The sequence below is a fragment of the Oreochromis aureus genome, linkage group 10 (genome assembly GCF_013358895.1).
Source record: "Oreochromis aureus strain Israel breed Guangdong linkage group 10, ZZ_aureus, whole genome shotgun sequence".
NCBI classification, from domain to species: domain Eukaryota; kingdom Metazoa; phylum Chordata; class Actinopteri; order Cichliformes; family Cichlidae; genus Oreochromis; species Oreochromis aureus.
The window spans coordinates 22,931,042-22,946,641 of NC_052951.1; the positions used below are offsets into that span (position 1 = coordinate 22,931,042).

Sequence of the window (15,600 nt, forward strand, 5' to 3'; positions counted from 1 at the left end):
GTAACTAAGTGTCTTAAAAATACAATTTAAAACTTTTTTTTTTTTTTTTTTTTTGCTAAGTTTACTGTTATATATAGACAGCACTGGTTCATCCCTAGAGTGCCTATCTCTTTGATGATTGGCTCAAGACTTTTGCACAACACTGTATATCTGAACGATGTCCTCTGTAGTCTGTAATTAGCATATGAGTAGAAAAGTAAGCTTAGACTCAAGCCGACTGATTTAGACATCTGCAGCTCAGCTGTATGCACAGTGAGACAACATCCATTCTTAACTGTCATTTAAATTGCATCAGGGTTATTATATTGCTAATGGAGAGCGGTTCATTGCAAAGAAGGCGAATATTCAAAGTTGCAATAGAGAATTGAAATAAAAAGAGTTACAATTTAGTGAGAAATGGACAAAGTTCGCTCTCCTTAAGTGCTCTTGAGCACGCTGTTTTTGAGTGCTGTCATATTGATTAAAGCCTAACATCTAGCTCTAAGTGTGCAGACTGAAGCCCGAGTGTTCCTGCAGATTGTGGTTTTGCTCTGAAGCTGGAGGGTTGGTCCACGAAGCGTCCCAGTTGCTCAAATGGGAGTAGGCGAGCTGGGATAGGCTGGGAGTTTGGTCGGGGCAGTCAGCGGGTCGGGACAAGGCATGAGAAAGGGGGGGAAAGGAAGAACCGATTATTAACTTCTGGCTTGCGAGAGTCTGAATGTTGGACAGGAAATTTTGACGTGGGAAGCTTTACGGGGGGAAAAAAGGCGTTTGTTCAGATCGATCCCAGCCATTCGGATGACAAAGAAGCGTCGCAGTGTAAACTTTTTCAGCCGGGTGTGATCGCTCGAAAAAAAACCCGACAGGGATATCTGCTTTTTTTTTTTTTTTCCTTTCAACGGATCCGTAAAAAGAAGGGGACGTCATGCCACGGCGCACCGTGCAAGAAGTAACTGTTCAAGATGTCCAGAAGCGGAGGAATCCGAACAAACACTACGTAAGCCTTTTGTTTAATTACCACAGCCGTGTGCTTTGCTGCGTGAAATGTGCAACAGATCGCGGATATTCCGCAGTTCCCCCCTTTGTCCTGTCGGGAAAAGTAAAAAACAAAGAGAGTGTCAAATTACAGCTGACCAAACCAGCCGAAACGGTAAAGCAGACTTAATTAGAATATGATTTCTGAAAACTTCAGGTCATGCTCAGACTATTTAAATCTGTTGGGATCTTTATTCTTAAGACCAGTAAGGACCGACATCAAGATTTACGCTGTTATATTTCAGCAACCTGTGCAGTGACCCAAAGTCAACAGCTCTTGTGTTGTTATCGTTTTTCAGATTGTTTTTGACCGAATAAAATGCTCATTTAAAAAAAACGTGAGGATATCATTAAGAAGCATTCGAGTGGACCGACTCACGTGACCTATGACCCCTTTTCTCAGTGTGCATTTTTTTAAATGGCCTGTATGGCCTGTATTTTATATAGCGCTTTAATAGTCCCTAAGGACCCCAAAGCGCTTTACATATCCAGTCATCCACCCATTCACACACACATTCACACACTGGTGATGGCAAGCTACATTGTAGCCACAGCCACCCTGGGGCGCACTGACAGAGGCGAGGCTGCCGAACACTGGCGCCACTGGGCCCTCTGACCACCACCAGTAGGCAACGGGAGGCAACTCTTGAGCCACGATGCATGCATGTGACTCCCAGAATCACATGCATGTGACCGTAGCCATTGCAGCACCTTACCACTGAAGACTGCAATGGTGGAAGAGTCCAAGAAACATAATAATATACAGTTCAGCCCAGTCCCCTAAACTATCCACACTGGCTAGTTACCACTGGTAACCAGGAAGTAGGCTATGACTAACATTTATGACAGGGTTTAAAGGCTGGACCCCATGTAGCATTTATTGGTTTTAAGACTGTGTCAGATATTGTGATTTTTTTTTTTTTTATTACTATTTTTAAAAAAATATTTTTATTTTTAGTTTAGAGAGTTGTGTGTTTCTTTTCCAGTCAACAGTTGGCGAAAGGGAGAGAAAGAAGACGAAGAACTTGGGAATAATTTTCTTTTCTTAATAACCAGTGCAGACCTTGTGTGGGAGACGAGAATGTCATCAAGACAAAGCCTCTTTTTTTCATAAACAGTAGAGCTTTTATTAGTCACTAGTGAGAGCTAAATGTGGGTGTATTTGCCTGCAATCCTGCACTTAGTATAAAGTCACACATATGACATCACTTGGTGTAGTTGGCCAAAAAAAGAGAGAGAAAGAGAGAGAGTCGCAGCCAAGGCCTTAGCAGGTGTTTGTGTTAGTTCCGTGTACATGTTGTGTCACTGTGTGTGTGTGTGTGTGTGTGTGTGTACTTGTATGCTGGTTTGCATCCATATGGGTGTGCAAATTTAAACCGGGGGCTGAAGGACCAGCAGACCTTGTACCGCTGTGAGTGTTAGTGGTCAAGGGCGCAGAGTTCTTTTGGTCCTGTGTCTTCTCCATCTGTTCGTTCAGTCTCTGGTGTAGCCTACTGTGATTTTATGCCTTTTCTCTCTTAAACGGATCTCAAGGTTCCGGGAAATTTAAAGTCTCAGGTCTGAACATGTAGCTTGAATAGCAAAAAGCTGTGTTGGCTTGTCTGCTCACCAGAGTTCAGTATATCTCTATAGAATGTCTAACACAAAGCTCTAATTCTTAAGACATATCTGCAAATATCTAATGGCAGAAGAAGTTTTTCTTTGAACTTGGAACTTTAATTAGGAGGGTTAGCTATTTTTTTGCATCAGCTCCTGTTTCCCATGAGTTGCTGCACCTTAGTTTGGATAACAAATATTTCTTAATTAGTTTTATCTGCAGCAAGGACACAACAGGATATCTTTGCACTGATTAGTTTTTCTTCTCACTGATGAGTAATTTCATTCTAGTAGTTGGCCAGACAGAACCCGAACTAGTCTTTTTGGGGAATCTTTTTTTGTTTAATGAAGATGGCCTTGCTGCTTGTCTGTATAGCTCCCGTAGTTGATCAGTCCATCGTAATATCGGATTCAAGTCCACCGAAAAAAGAGAATGAGGCCTGAAAGGGTCTGGGATTGGGGCCAGCAGCATTTAGCCAAACACAGCAAGCCACAAGGGAGTTTCCAATCACCTCCCTGCCTCTCCCCTTTCATTCTTTAAAGAACAAAATCCAAATCTGCTGCTGTCCCCAAACTCTTCACATTATTTAAAGTGCATTATGATTTACTGTTTTAGATATATGTCTGATTGAAGTTGCAGCTACGCCTACAGAGTAGTTCTTTTTTTAACCTAGTGCTGCCCATGTTAGAAAGGTAGCACTAACTTTGTGGGTTTTTTATTATTATCATTATTAATATTATTTCACTCTTCTGCATGTATACAGGACAATTATGTTTTCTACAGCAGGAAGTGATGTAACTGCACTAGGAAGTGAAATCATCTGATATCCTTGTTCTTTTCATGTGAACGGATGATGACATTGGGGGCTTTTCATTAGTGTGACTCCTGACTTCCCGCACTCAAGTCTGTCTTAGCTCCTCCCAGCTATGGCATGTGGTAGATGTGATGGAGGAAAGGAGAAGTTGGTGGTTTCAGGGTGTCTTAAGTGGTGCAATTTGCTCATAATGGATGGAAGTGTGGCATTTAAATGTCATGCCACAAGATGGAAGACTTCTGTGTAGGATGCACCTGTGTTTCCTTGTGCAAGGTTTCTCTGAAATCCTCCTCTTTCTTTATCTCCTTGAGGTGCATTTAAGGGACTGGAGAGCAATTCTTGGGTCACTGGAGGCAGTGGGATGTGGGGAAGCATACGTTACAGTAATGAAAACCACTCAGTGACAGCTGCGTGATGCTGCCAGAGAAATGGGATGTCTGCTATATGCAGCCCTCTCTAGGATTCATAACACTCCCAAATAATGGTAGTGACTGAAGAGTGATGCCCCAAGGGCTTTAGTTTATCACAATAATAGCTGTGCATTAGTTTCAATGTTATTTTTCTTTATTTTGCTTTGCCAGGTTTACATCATCAAAGTGTCCTGGAGCGATGGCAGTACAGAAACCATTTACAGACGCTACAGCAAGTTCTTTGACCTGCAGGTGAGTGAGCCACTAACTGTGTGCGTGTGTGTCTTCATTTTTGAGTTTCTTTTAATAGTCTTAAATGTGTTCTTTCACTTTTGTTTTTTGGGGGGATTTTTTTGTTTTGTTTTGTGCTAGCAGACAAGTGCACAGGGCAGGAAAGGCATGGAAGCACTGTCTCAGTCATACAAGACTAGTACTCGTAGCCAGCCTCTCCCTGCTCCACCCTTATAACCCTGGTAATTATATTGTGCGAGACGAGTCGGAAAATGTTCCAGTGAAGTTAATAGAGGACAGTGATGAATGCGACTGTGGCACTGATGACCACAGAAATGTCTGAATCATTCTCAGACGTCATGGCGATGGTGCACGCTGCACAATGAGAGAGTCTTATTAGTATCCTAGTTTCCTCTCGTCTTTTTGAAGGTAATGGATCTGAGGGTGGTGGTGGTGGTGGTGGTGGTGGTGGTGGTGGTGGTGGGGGGGGCCTGGCTGCATCAGAGACCACAACATGGACTCCAGGAAATTCAGAAAGGCAATTACTTTTAATGAGCATGTAGTCAATTTCGGAAAGGCGTACTGTCAGCCCTAATTGGATTAAATTCCTTTAATTGATTAAGATGGTCAATGCATGTGTAATGAAGTACAGAACTATAGTGCCTCACTGAGTTTCTAAGGCTGCGTGTGTAGCATTTAACATACGAATGTGAAGTATTTATTTCATTCATTTGACTTGACCCCTAGTAAAGCTGCTAATAGAACCATTATCCATTAATTTTGTTAATCCATACCACCTTTCTGTTGTTGACACAGTATAAAAGCATGGATAAATATGAGCAGTAATATTACACATAAAGTCTAAAGCCTACTCTTAAAATATCTTTTGTATTGTATAAATGACTGTATATATGTTATTCGCATTACAGTTGTGTAACTGGTCAACTACTACACACAACAGGCTACACTTTATTTATAACTCAGACTGTATCAGATCAGTGTTTTAGAATAAGAGCGTATAAGATGTGTTATTCAGCAGGGCGTGCCATGCCATTCAGCTGTTTCCTGGTGTGATGATGGATTTCTGAGTGACTTCAGTGGTCAAGGGGATGTAGATAAATCCTGGTAGAGACATAACAGATAATGGCTCATCTCTTGTATCTCTGTATGGTTTGGTACTAATATATAAAAGCCACATTAAAGTTTTGGCATTTCTTGGAGACAAGTAGAAAATCATAATACTCTGAATATCATCAGTGTCACTATAAGCTTTATAAGGAAATAAAGAGGCACCAAGTGCAACTGCAATGGCTGATTCCAGCTTTTTAAGGTTTTGACCTGACCCTATTGATTTTTTTTTTTTTTTTTTTTTTTTTTTGCAATCACCATGCAGCATTTATTCCAAGTTTTCTTTGACCAAGTTTAAACTTAACATTTTGTCCACAGCTGCATCAGGTTACATGACCTGCTGTCATGCTCCAGGTTATTGGGCTGACATTTTTTTATACAAATAAAAAATTTTTTAAAAAGAGCTGCAGACTATTTCAATTTCTCTACCATCTGTTATAATTGCATTACTCTGTAATTACACCCGCCAAAACACTAGTTGTTGGTGGTATTATTGGGATGCTGTGTGGAGCATCTTAGTGTAATTCTCAGTGTTACAATGCTGACTAAGCTAACTTTGTTGAAGTCGAATAGCTGAAATTACTACAACACAAAAAGAGAGCAGATTTGGACCAAGCTGAGTTTATACATGGTGGCAGTGCTATGAAAACAGCAGATGGTTGCCCCAGCAGATTACTCACTGCTGTGCAAGTGTCAGCATTACCAACATTAGGAAGCCGAGCAGTCCCAGCCCATCACATATTAACATGCATTGTGTTTTAAGAAAGAAAGGTCCCTGTGGGTATTAATATGATTTATATTGATTTCCATGATCACACGGTGTGTTTGTATCAAATAAAGCAATCACACTAGCTGTTGTCTGCATTGCAGCGTCATGTTTCATATCTGGAGAGGTGCACGTCAAGCTGCAGGACATGTTAATTAGATTTCCTCGAAATTGAATATATCCAGTGACCAGTTGTGGCTAATCAGCTGGCTTATTCCGATCACTTGCACACCGATCCATCCCCCATGTGTCTGTTATATTTTTATATTATGTTATAATTTTTCTGTAATCTGTCTAACAGGTTCCTTCATAATGTCTTTCATTATGTGGGTTTGGCTTGTCTTGTAATGCAGATAATAATACATCTCTGGTCATTCCACAGCCTTAGTGTTACGCAGGAAGTGCTAGTCACCACATCCTGTCAACATAACTGGCCTAAGCAGCCGATTCTCTTTTTGCAAACACAGCAGCATGTGCTTTTTGTGTGGCTGGCACAGACTTTGTTGATTTTGCTTCACTAAGGGCTAAAACAAGATATAAAAGCAGTTTTCTCTATTATAAATACAAGTCTCTTGATGCATGCGCAAAACCAACAATAGCAAGGCTGTTATTTACATATTGAAAATAAAGAAAAAATCTTAGTATTAACCATGCAGCAGTAACAAAATAGCGAGTATTTCTTGTTCCTGGCATTCTATCTTTGATTTGACAGATCAATTGCTCAGTTCTCTAAGGAAGAGAATAGCTGAGCAAGAGCCAGATGTTCTTGTCACCGAGGATATTTCTGCTTTTTTTTTTTTTTTTTGCACCATCTAGAAATGGAGAATTTTTCTGTTTAATTAGCAGCTTTTTAAAATAGATTTTTAACCATCTCATCAGACAGATTCATCATACTCACAGGTTAAAAACATCAGCTGGGCTGGCAGCTATATTTACATTGAAAATTGTTACTCAGAGAAAATTAGAAGCCACAGAATGCTTTGAATTTTTTTTTTTTCACATACAGCAAACATCCTCTGTCTGGGTAACAAACCACAGGGGCAACACTGAGCATGTGCAAACAGTTACTCACTGAACAGACAGAGGTGTGCCTGCAATAGGAGAGAAAGGCCCTGCGCTTGTGCTGTTTGTGAGATTTTTCCTCAGAAAAACAAGAGGGTAAAGTTGCTCAGTCTACGGAATTAGTAGTTGGCAGTTGTTCCAGAAGTGAGAGGAAGGCCAGGCACTCAATGTGAGACGTTGTGTAGTGCTTTAGAAATATATTCTACCTGCCACAAATATTTTAAAAACGTCAAAAACTTGTTTAAAACTAAAAATTCTATTTATTCTATTTAAAATCATGAATTGAACTAAATTCAGTCCAATTGTAAGAAGCTTAACATTCAACCACAAAACTTAATGTTTGTGTTCGGGAATGCAAGTAAACAACTTAATGCATCTTAATCAAAAATAACAATGTGCTTTACTAATGTTTCTCCGCGTTTTGTAAAACATTACATTTGAAAATGTACAGATAATAACAGTTATTATGTTTTAGCATTAAACAAAATTTAAGCAAAACATCACTTAGATTGTACTGTCTTGATCTTTGTCAGTTAGTGTGTCTGTGTGTGTCTTTGTGGAAAATATCATCCTGGATACACAAAACAGTTTAGGGGCTTTTTTTGTCTGTCTGTGGATACGTTTTTGTCAACATGATAGTGTGACAGCCATACAAGACACAATCTTGAAACATGACACATCTGCAGCTGAGCTCATAATCAGAGGGGGTGGGGGCACTGGGCCTGGTGTGAGCCCATCCCATGGTGGCTTCTAGTTTCTCTCCCTTTTTTTTTTCCAGTGCATTCATCTTAGCAGCTTTTCAGTTTGCTTCCATGTCACTAAGAACAGTTTCCATTCTGCACACGTGTCCATCGAGCTCTACAGGCTTCCTGCATTCCCGCTCGCCTTGGATAGTGGATATATTTCTACTTTAAAGCTTAAGGGGGGAAAAAAAGAAAACATTATTTGCTTATTCAGAGTTGCACAGCTGTCACATATTTTCCATCTGCAGTAATAAACTCAGCTTCTTGAAACAGGGGTGGGGGGGGGACAGATTATTTGACTTTGTAATATGAGGTTGCGTCTTGCGGTCATTTCACAAAGCAGCAACAATGTGATAATTTTTGTGTACTGTAACTATGGCGATATCTGTCCTCAACAGTTTATTTGAAAGAAGTAAACTTATGACCTGAGAGGATGAGATGTTTTCATGTATATAGTCTATATAATCTTCCGGGATTCCGCTAAATGAATACTAACAAAGGCATACCAAACGTTATCATATTTGTTAGCTTCATTATGTTCTTGTGCAGATTCATCATTCTTGAGAATGGAAGAGGTTTCTTTAGCAGCATGGCACAGATCTCCAGAAAGTCAAGCTTTGAAATGGGATCTCTACTCTGAACTTTCACCCTCTGCCTTCTTGTCTATGTGGTTGTCTGTGAAATCACTATCTTTGTTCAGGGTTACTCATTTTTGAAAAATAGTCTATTGTTAACTGCTGAAGAGATGACGAGCACAATTGAAACCACTTATTTTTCCCATGTCGTGCATGTTTTCACTTTATACATTCGAGAAACTGAGGGATCAGAAACAAACAGAGCCTCTGAAAATTGGTTTTGCTGTAAATTATGAATGTTTATAAGGAATTATCTGAAATTTGTTATAATATTTTTTAAAAATGACACACATCATGATGAACATTACATTGATACTGCACATACCTTCTATTTTGCCCATTGCCATCTTGATGTTTTTGAGCAAGACGAGGATCTGAATGTGAAGCTGCATGTTCATTGAGTCATTCACAAGTGATAGGAAGCAGACGTTACAATCATCCTTTATATTGCTTATGGCTGAGAGTGCTAACAGTAGCCAGGGCAGCTCTGCTGGGTAAACTAAGTCATCACACATAGTTACTGCATAGTCATTACCCCAAGCATCTTTTTCTGCATTCGAGAAGAAGTGTTTATCCGTTGGGATTCTTCATTCTTCATTTGCCAAGTTACTGTGTTAACATGCTTTCCTCTAATTACTTAGTATTAATTAGTCAGTGTTAGTGCTAATTACTATAGCATAATACCGTGGATAACTTAAATACTTAACAAACACCAACAGGTTAAAGAACTCCACAAATGTGGATGGTAACAGTATGTTGCCATGAGAACAGTATCCCCACAAAGGGTTAAAAAATGGTTTCAGGCTTAATTATGCAGTGAACTGAGTCAGAGAATGCCAGGGCTGTTGAGATAGGCAAAGAGAGCAACAATTGTTCATGGACCTTTTTCATGCTCAACAGTCTGGAGCTTCTTAGATCTTCTTTATTTGGTTTTTGATTAAATACTGGTGATGTGGTTTAAAGGGACATAGACTAGACAAATTACAGTCCCTTGAAACATTACGTGACTGTAAATCTGCAAGCAAATGTTGGATGAAATAACAGTGTTTAAAAGATTGCAGGATCATAATAGGCTGGGAATGTAGCATGTAGACAATGTAGAGTTCTGTTAAACTGAGACCTCAGAGCACTTGTGATGCTTGCAGCCGTTACTGGTGTGTTAGTTTACTATTAATATTGTTACTATTCTTAACAGGGGGTCTGATTTGATAGCTTTAGAGGAAGCCTGTTACACAGTGGTCTGGATCTTGCAAGATATAATGGCATGATTGTCTGATCCGAGGGGTTTGGGTGCAGAATAAGGCATTAAGACTTTGGAGCTACAAAGTGGGGCCATTTCATGTAATGATTTACAAGTAATCAATGAAATCTTAAATGCGTCTGTGTTGTGAATGGGGCGGCAGTGTAATTCTGCTAGGACTGGAGTAATGCGTTCTCTGTCCTGCTGGCTGTATTTAACTGAAAACTGCTACATCAGTTAGGCACGTATGCGGTGAGTGGCAATAATCAGCAAACAGGAGAAAATGGTGGGGGTTATGGATCGGATGTTCAAGTATGTCATTGAAGAGTATTGGTCTGACCTTGGAAATATTTCTAATCTGTACCAAAATGGACGTAAGATATGTTGTTTGAAGTCAAAGTGTAGAGCAAGAGAGTCAAACTGTATTCAGTGTTTCCATTAAAGAGTTTCTTGACAGAATGTTTGCAGGATTTTTCCTTAAATTGTGGAGAATCGTAATATTTTCTAAACACTTCTTTTTATCAGGTGAAGAAGCATGTAGATTAGGTTGGGGTATTTTAGATGAAATGAACTTGTAAGTAAATAAATAAATATATTCATTGTATTCCGAGTGCAGTGGAACAGGCACAGAAATAAAGTGCTTAATGTAGAATTTTGGACTTGCATATGTCTATCTATACAATACTAACACATGACTGAGATAAACTCCATAGCACATATCTGAAAAAACGCATTTTAGAAAGTTAAAACCATATGCAGCTTTCCTCTCCTCTGCCTTAGCCTGTCATCCTCACCCCTGTCGAGGATGGATATTTGATGTTGAGTGCATGATGTAAATGGTATGTCGAAAAGATGACTTTACTCGCTCCATATGCCTTTTCTTGTTTGACTGCCTCTGATTACAGAGCAGATACAAGTCTTAGAGTAGACACAGGGACTGGGGTGTGTCTGCACTCACAGTCAGACACATGGGAACAATTACAGTGTGTGGGGTACTGGCTCCTCTCTGTTTCTCTGTCTCCTTCCCTCACTCTGTCTCTCTTGTCTATGTCAGGCCATCTTTTTGTTTATACAGTGCTACTCAAGGTGGTACTGATTCACCGGCTAAACATCTGACTATTTGTCTTGTGATGCATTTCAAGAAAGTACAGAACTCCAGTAACCTGCTTGACTCATGTTTTCTTACTATTCCTGCTTTTGTAGATGAAAGAGATTATTTTTTGGTTCCTTTTATTCGTTTTCATCATATAAAATACAGATTTAGCTTCACTGAGTAAATTAATTAAATTGCTGTAGCACAGTATTTTGCTTTGTAATTAAGCTTGTATTTTATGAACCAGATTTTGGATTGACATTCTTGTGATTTCAGGTTTTAAATTAAGGAGAAAAAAAGCTATAAGAATAGGCTGAGTTTCAGTAAGGTAAATACAAGACTGTTAAACTTCTTTATTTGGACTAGAGCTGTGACACAGCTTTAGATGCATAAGAAATGGAGATAAGAGCAGGAGAAATGAGAAACCACTGCTTTCTAGCCTTTTAAAATTCATGGCAAGGGAAATGTTCCACTATGTCAGCGGTGGTGCTCCTTAGCTACAGCTACAGCAACATATGAAGTAGAGGGGGGAAAACCATACCATCTGCTCAGTACATTTATAATTATTGGCAGATCTGCATTTATTGGCCAAATTCCTTGTTGGAACTGCTGATTTGTTTAAAAAAAAAATCATCAGTTTCTCTTAACCACCCTCAGCTGTCCTGTGTATGTATCCTGTGTGTGTGAGAATGTAAAAACCTTACATGCTAATAAGTTTGATTAATCATCGCGTTTCAGATGGAATTGCTGGACAAATTCCCAGTGGAGGGAGGCCAGAAAGACCCTAAGCGCCGGATCATTCCATTCCTGCCAGGTAAGAGTTGAACACAGTCCCTCAACGACCAATCACAGAAAAAAAAAGAAGTGGCACATAATTGGGCATTATTAGGAATAAGTGGAGAATACATCATTTTTACAGACCATCCCAATTAAACTTACCTGATTTAAATTTGTCTAATCTTCCCTTCAAGCTGTCTTCTGAAGGCCTTGTGATCCACTTCTAGTGCTATTTTTAGAGTCCTTCCTGGAAATCCCATCATGACCACTTATTTTGGGTGCTCTGTGACTTCGTCATGGACCTCAAATGTGTGCAGGCAGCAAAAATTTACTTCCATTCAGCAGTTTTCAGTTGAATGGCTCACAGTTCCCAAACCACAGTGTATCAGGAAACCAGGGCCATGTTCGTCATTTTGTTTGACATTCACTGGTTGTGCAGCGTAAATTTGTCCCTTTGTGTAAAGCTGAAGGTGTCGAGCTCTACTTCAATGTCCCGAGGCGTCCCGAGGGGAGAACATTTAGTCCATTAGTTTGACATTTATGTCCTGACGAGTCTGGTCACGCAAACCTGTCACTTCCTACCTGCCCTACTCAACCAGATTTGCTTCCCTGTAACTTTCTCCATAAAATCAAAATCACATTTAAGGATCGCTGTCTTGACATACTGACGGAGATCCAGCATGCAACACAGAGGTAAAAGTGCACAGGCACAGAATGAGATATCCATAAAGTGATTGAGGGATAAATCGGCCAGAATTAAATCATCAAAGTTTTGATTTTTAAGGGCTGATTCACACAGAGCGATTTAGCCACAGCTCATATGCTTATAATACGGAAAGGTTTTTGAACTCCTGTGTCGTCCCCTTGCTGCAGTGTCATGTCCTTGTATTATGTGTGCTCCCTTTGATCCTTCAACCAAACACACAGCAATGACTTACTGATGACCTTAAAATGAACTGGAGGAAAGCCAAGTTAATCTTTTACACGTGCGCTTAGAAACCAACTAGAACAACCTGAAGCAACGGTGTTGGGCATAAGCATATTATTTCTGCCACTAAGCAAGAATATTTTAATTCATGTACTTTTTAAACATTGGACTGAACCACATTATCTCAGCAAATGGCCTAAAGACACATTAGACATGCCATGTATGTGAATCACTGCTGGAGCCCTTTAGAGAAACAGACTATTTGCCAGTGTTTCATGTATTTTTAACAAAAATCTGAATGTTATACTCCGTAGTATTCATTATGATAATCCCAACTGAGCTCCATCATTCTCCTGGCTGAATCATCAGTGTGTGTGTGTGTGTGTGAGAGAGAGAGAAATAACAACTTCTCTTTAGTTTTCACTATTTTTTTTCTCAAATACAAATGGCAACAAAGTTTGTTTTGAAAAGGGGGCTTTGGGTGTACTTGACCAACTTTTGAGATCCTGCTGAAAGTAATCCTTTATGAAAGGAAGAAAATCCTTAATGTAAACCCCACCCACATCTTCCCCACCAGGCTTGGGATGGGTGGGGGTTAGGGTTTTTTTTTTTTTTTTTTAATGCCCATGCAAGTCTGGAAGTCATTGAGAGAATGCTCATACAAAAACACACACGCATTCACCCCGTTTGATGAAATCTAAGTAGGAAAGGAAGGAGAGGGAGTTTTTTTTTTTTTTTTGTTGTTTTTTTTTAAAGATTGCTTTTCATACCATCCTTTTTACATCTAAGCACCCCATACTGATACATTAAACATCTACATTAAATGTGCTTCCTGTTTTTATTGTCTGTATAAATTCCTGTCTCCATCATGTGGAAGCTTTTCACCTTTAATTTGATCCTGTAGTGGAACGGCATTTTGATATTTTTTGATAGTCTTGATTTTGCTGTAAAAGAAAAAAAAAAAAGAAAAGAAAAAAGATAAAGGCAGTGAGGATGGCACTAAAGTGCTGCTTCTCTGGTGCTGCTAAGGCACCAAAAGAAAAGGTCTGATTGGACTCATGGACATTTGCATGGGACATCCTCTAGGAATGCTGCTGTGAAGCTGTTTGCATGTTGTAGGAAGGTTTTTATCCTGAGTGCCTGAATACATGGAGATTCAAATGAAGGACCATTACTAGCATCAGATCAGACCTCTGTCTGAGAGGGATTCCAAGCAAACAGTCTTCTGAACTGCACAGTATTCATTGACAGCCAAGGGGGGAAAAAAACCCTAAAACATTCACTTACAAAGCAAAAGTCTGGAGAAAAGACGGGGGCCAATCTGACAAGGTACGGAAGTGGTTTTCCCTTTCTGGTTTGGTTTGTTCAAGGCCCCAAGTTGTTTTTACTCCTTGGTGTCTCTGCATCAGCAAAGTGGTTTGTCAGTAAGAGTACACACTGTAGAACTTATGCTTTCTTCTCTTTGACAAGCATTGACAGCATTTTTACTCTGAGGTCAGATTTTGGCCTTTGGAAGGAATTTGTTAGAAGTCCAATAAATATATAACTTTATGTATTTTTCATTCACACAGGCAACTCTTTATCTGTAGATAGATGGTGCCAGGTTTTGTAGATTGGTTCATAAATGACATAAAGATAAAATGATACATTTGACGTGTTAATCCCACCATTCAGAGTCAGGTTGGCTTTTAAAAAGTTAAGATAAATTGTGGGTCTGCTAATTCAAGCTACTGAATATGGACATAGTTTTTCACAGAACTGCATAGAGTCCTTCGAAAACGTTCTTTTCTCTGTTTTGTATTCTCTGTGCACTCTATTGCCTGAGGAACTATCTGCCTGACATGGCAGGAGGTGCTGCATGCCGCACAGGTCACATACAACTCTGTGGAGCCGAGTAACTCACATTTCCTCCTAAGTCTGCTGTGAAATGCAAAAAAACGCAAAATGGCTGAAAAGTTGGGGCTTACGCCTGATTCATAGAACATTCACCACTTTGTCTCTGTCCTCTTCTTCCACCAGTAACACACCTGTGCAGGAATGTGCACCTGTGTAGTAATTACAACATAGGCGCAAATCAGTATTTCTTCTCCGTACACGCCTAGATGTTGTGTTATTTAAAACCTTAGTGGTCAAGTCATTTTGTACAAGCCCGATTTAAATACAAAACAAAAAAAATTCACAGAAATATCCTCAGTTTTCTTAGCAACAAAAGTGATATAAGCCATGTCCAAGCCAAGTCCAGCAAATTTCCATAGGTAGACAATAGTATTTATAAAAAAAATTATAAATATATGCCTTTTTGCTGCTTACTTAATTTATTTTTTCCTCAAGACCAACCCTACTTTTACTAAGTCCCAACTGAATATATGCACGTGTCAGGTAAAATCCAAATACGGTCTCGAGTACACAGTTTGGTCACAAGATCCCAAGTCCTTTCGTGTTCTATAAAAGTATTAGCAGCTCAAAATCTCCCCAAAAAGGCTAATTAGGTTGGTGAATGTAGTCATTAAGATGTGAGTTCTGAGAACAGCTTTCTTTGGGTGAGGTAACAATAACCTCTCTATGTATGGCCATCTTAAACAGCCTTTTTTCTCCATGTAGTTCGCTCAGTTTTCCCAGGAAACAAAAGCTGTTTGATACTTTTGGTCACTACTGACTCTGAGATTTGCCAAAATGTCCACCGTGCCTCAGCCATGGCTCCAGGGTAGCAGCATTCCACCCTGCCCAAATAAGCCCTTTTCATCGGCTGCATCCATGAGCTGCCGTGCATACAAAGTGGGCAGTGTTGAGTCAGTGCTTCTCTCCTGACCCCAGAGAGCTTTGGAAAACCTTCAAGAACGCTTTCTGCTTGAGGAGTGATGAGGGGAGGAAAGGAAGAAAGAGACAGAAATAGAGAAGAAGTGTGTCTGAGGGTTGACTTTCAAATCTCTTTAGTTTTTCAGTGCTGTCCCGACAGTGTCCCCTCGACTGCTCTGGCAAGAGCTTGCCAATGCCATAGAGATTTGAAATGTCTTCTCTAATTCTTCTTCTAGTTAATCTCATTTGTAACAGTCTCCCTTATGTAGTATGATCTTGTTGTCCTTTGCAATGTGGTAAAATATTAAAGTCTACTGTTAATCAGACCACGCCCGTTGACACTAGATTTCATATTTTTATTTATTG

At 39.7% G+C, this 15,600-nt stretch overlaps 1 protein-coding gene across 2 annotated transcripts in view; it reads left to right on the forward strand.

The window, feature by feature from the left end:
• Positions 1-595: 595 nt before the first annotated feature.
• sh3pxd2b (SH3 and PX domains 2B) overlaps positions 596-15,600 on the forward strand; it is a 34,754-nt gene continuing 19,749 nt past the window's right edge. The window contains exons 1-3 of one of the 2 annotated variants that reach the window (XM_031725931.2): positions 596-976; positions 4,007-4,087; positions 11,472-11,547. In XM_031725931.2, the coding sequence (XP_031581791.2) occupies positions 905-976; positions 4,007-4,087; positions 11,472-11,547 (229 nt within the window). In that variant the 5' untranslated portion in view covers positions 596-904. The remainder of the gene's footprint in view (positions 977-4,006; positions 4,088-11,471; positions 11,548-15,600) is intronic. The other variant, XM_039618448.1, reaches the window with a different exon arrangement.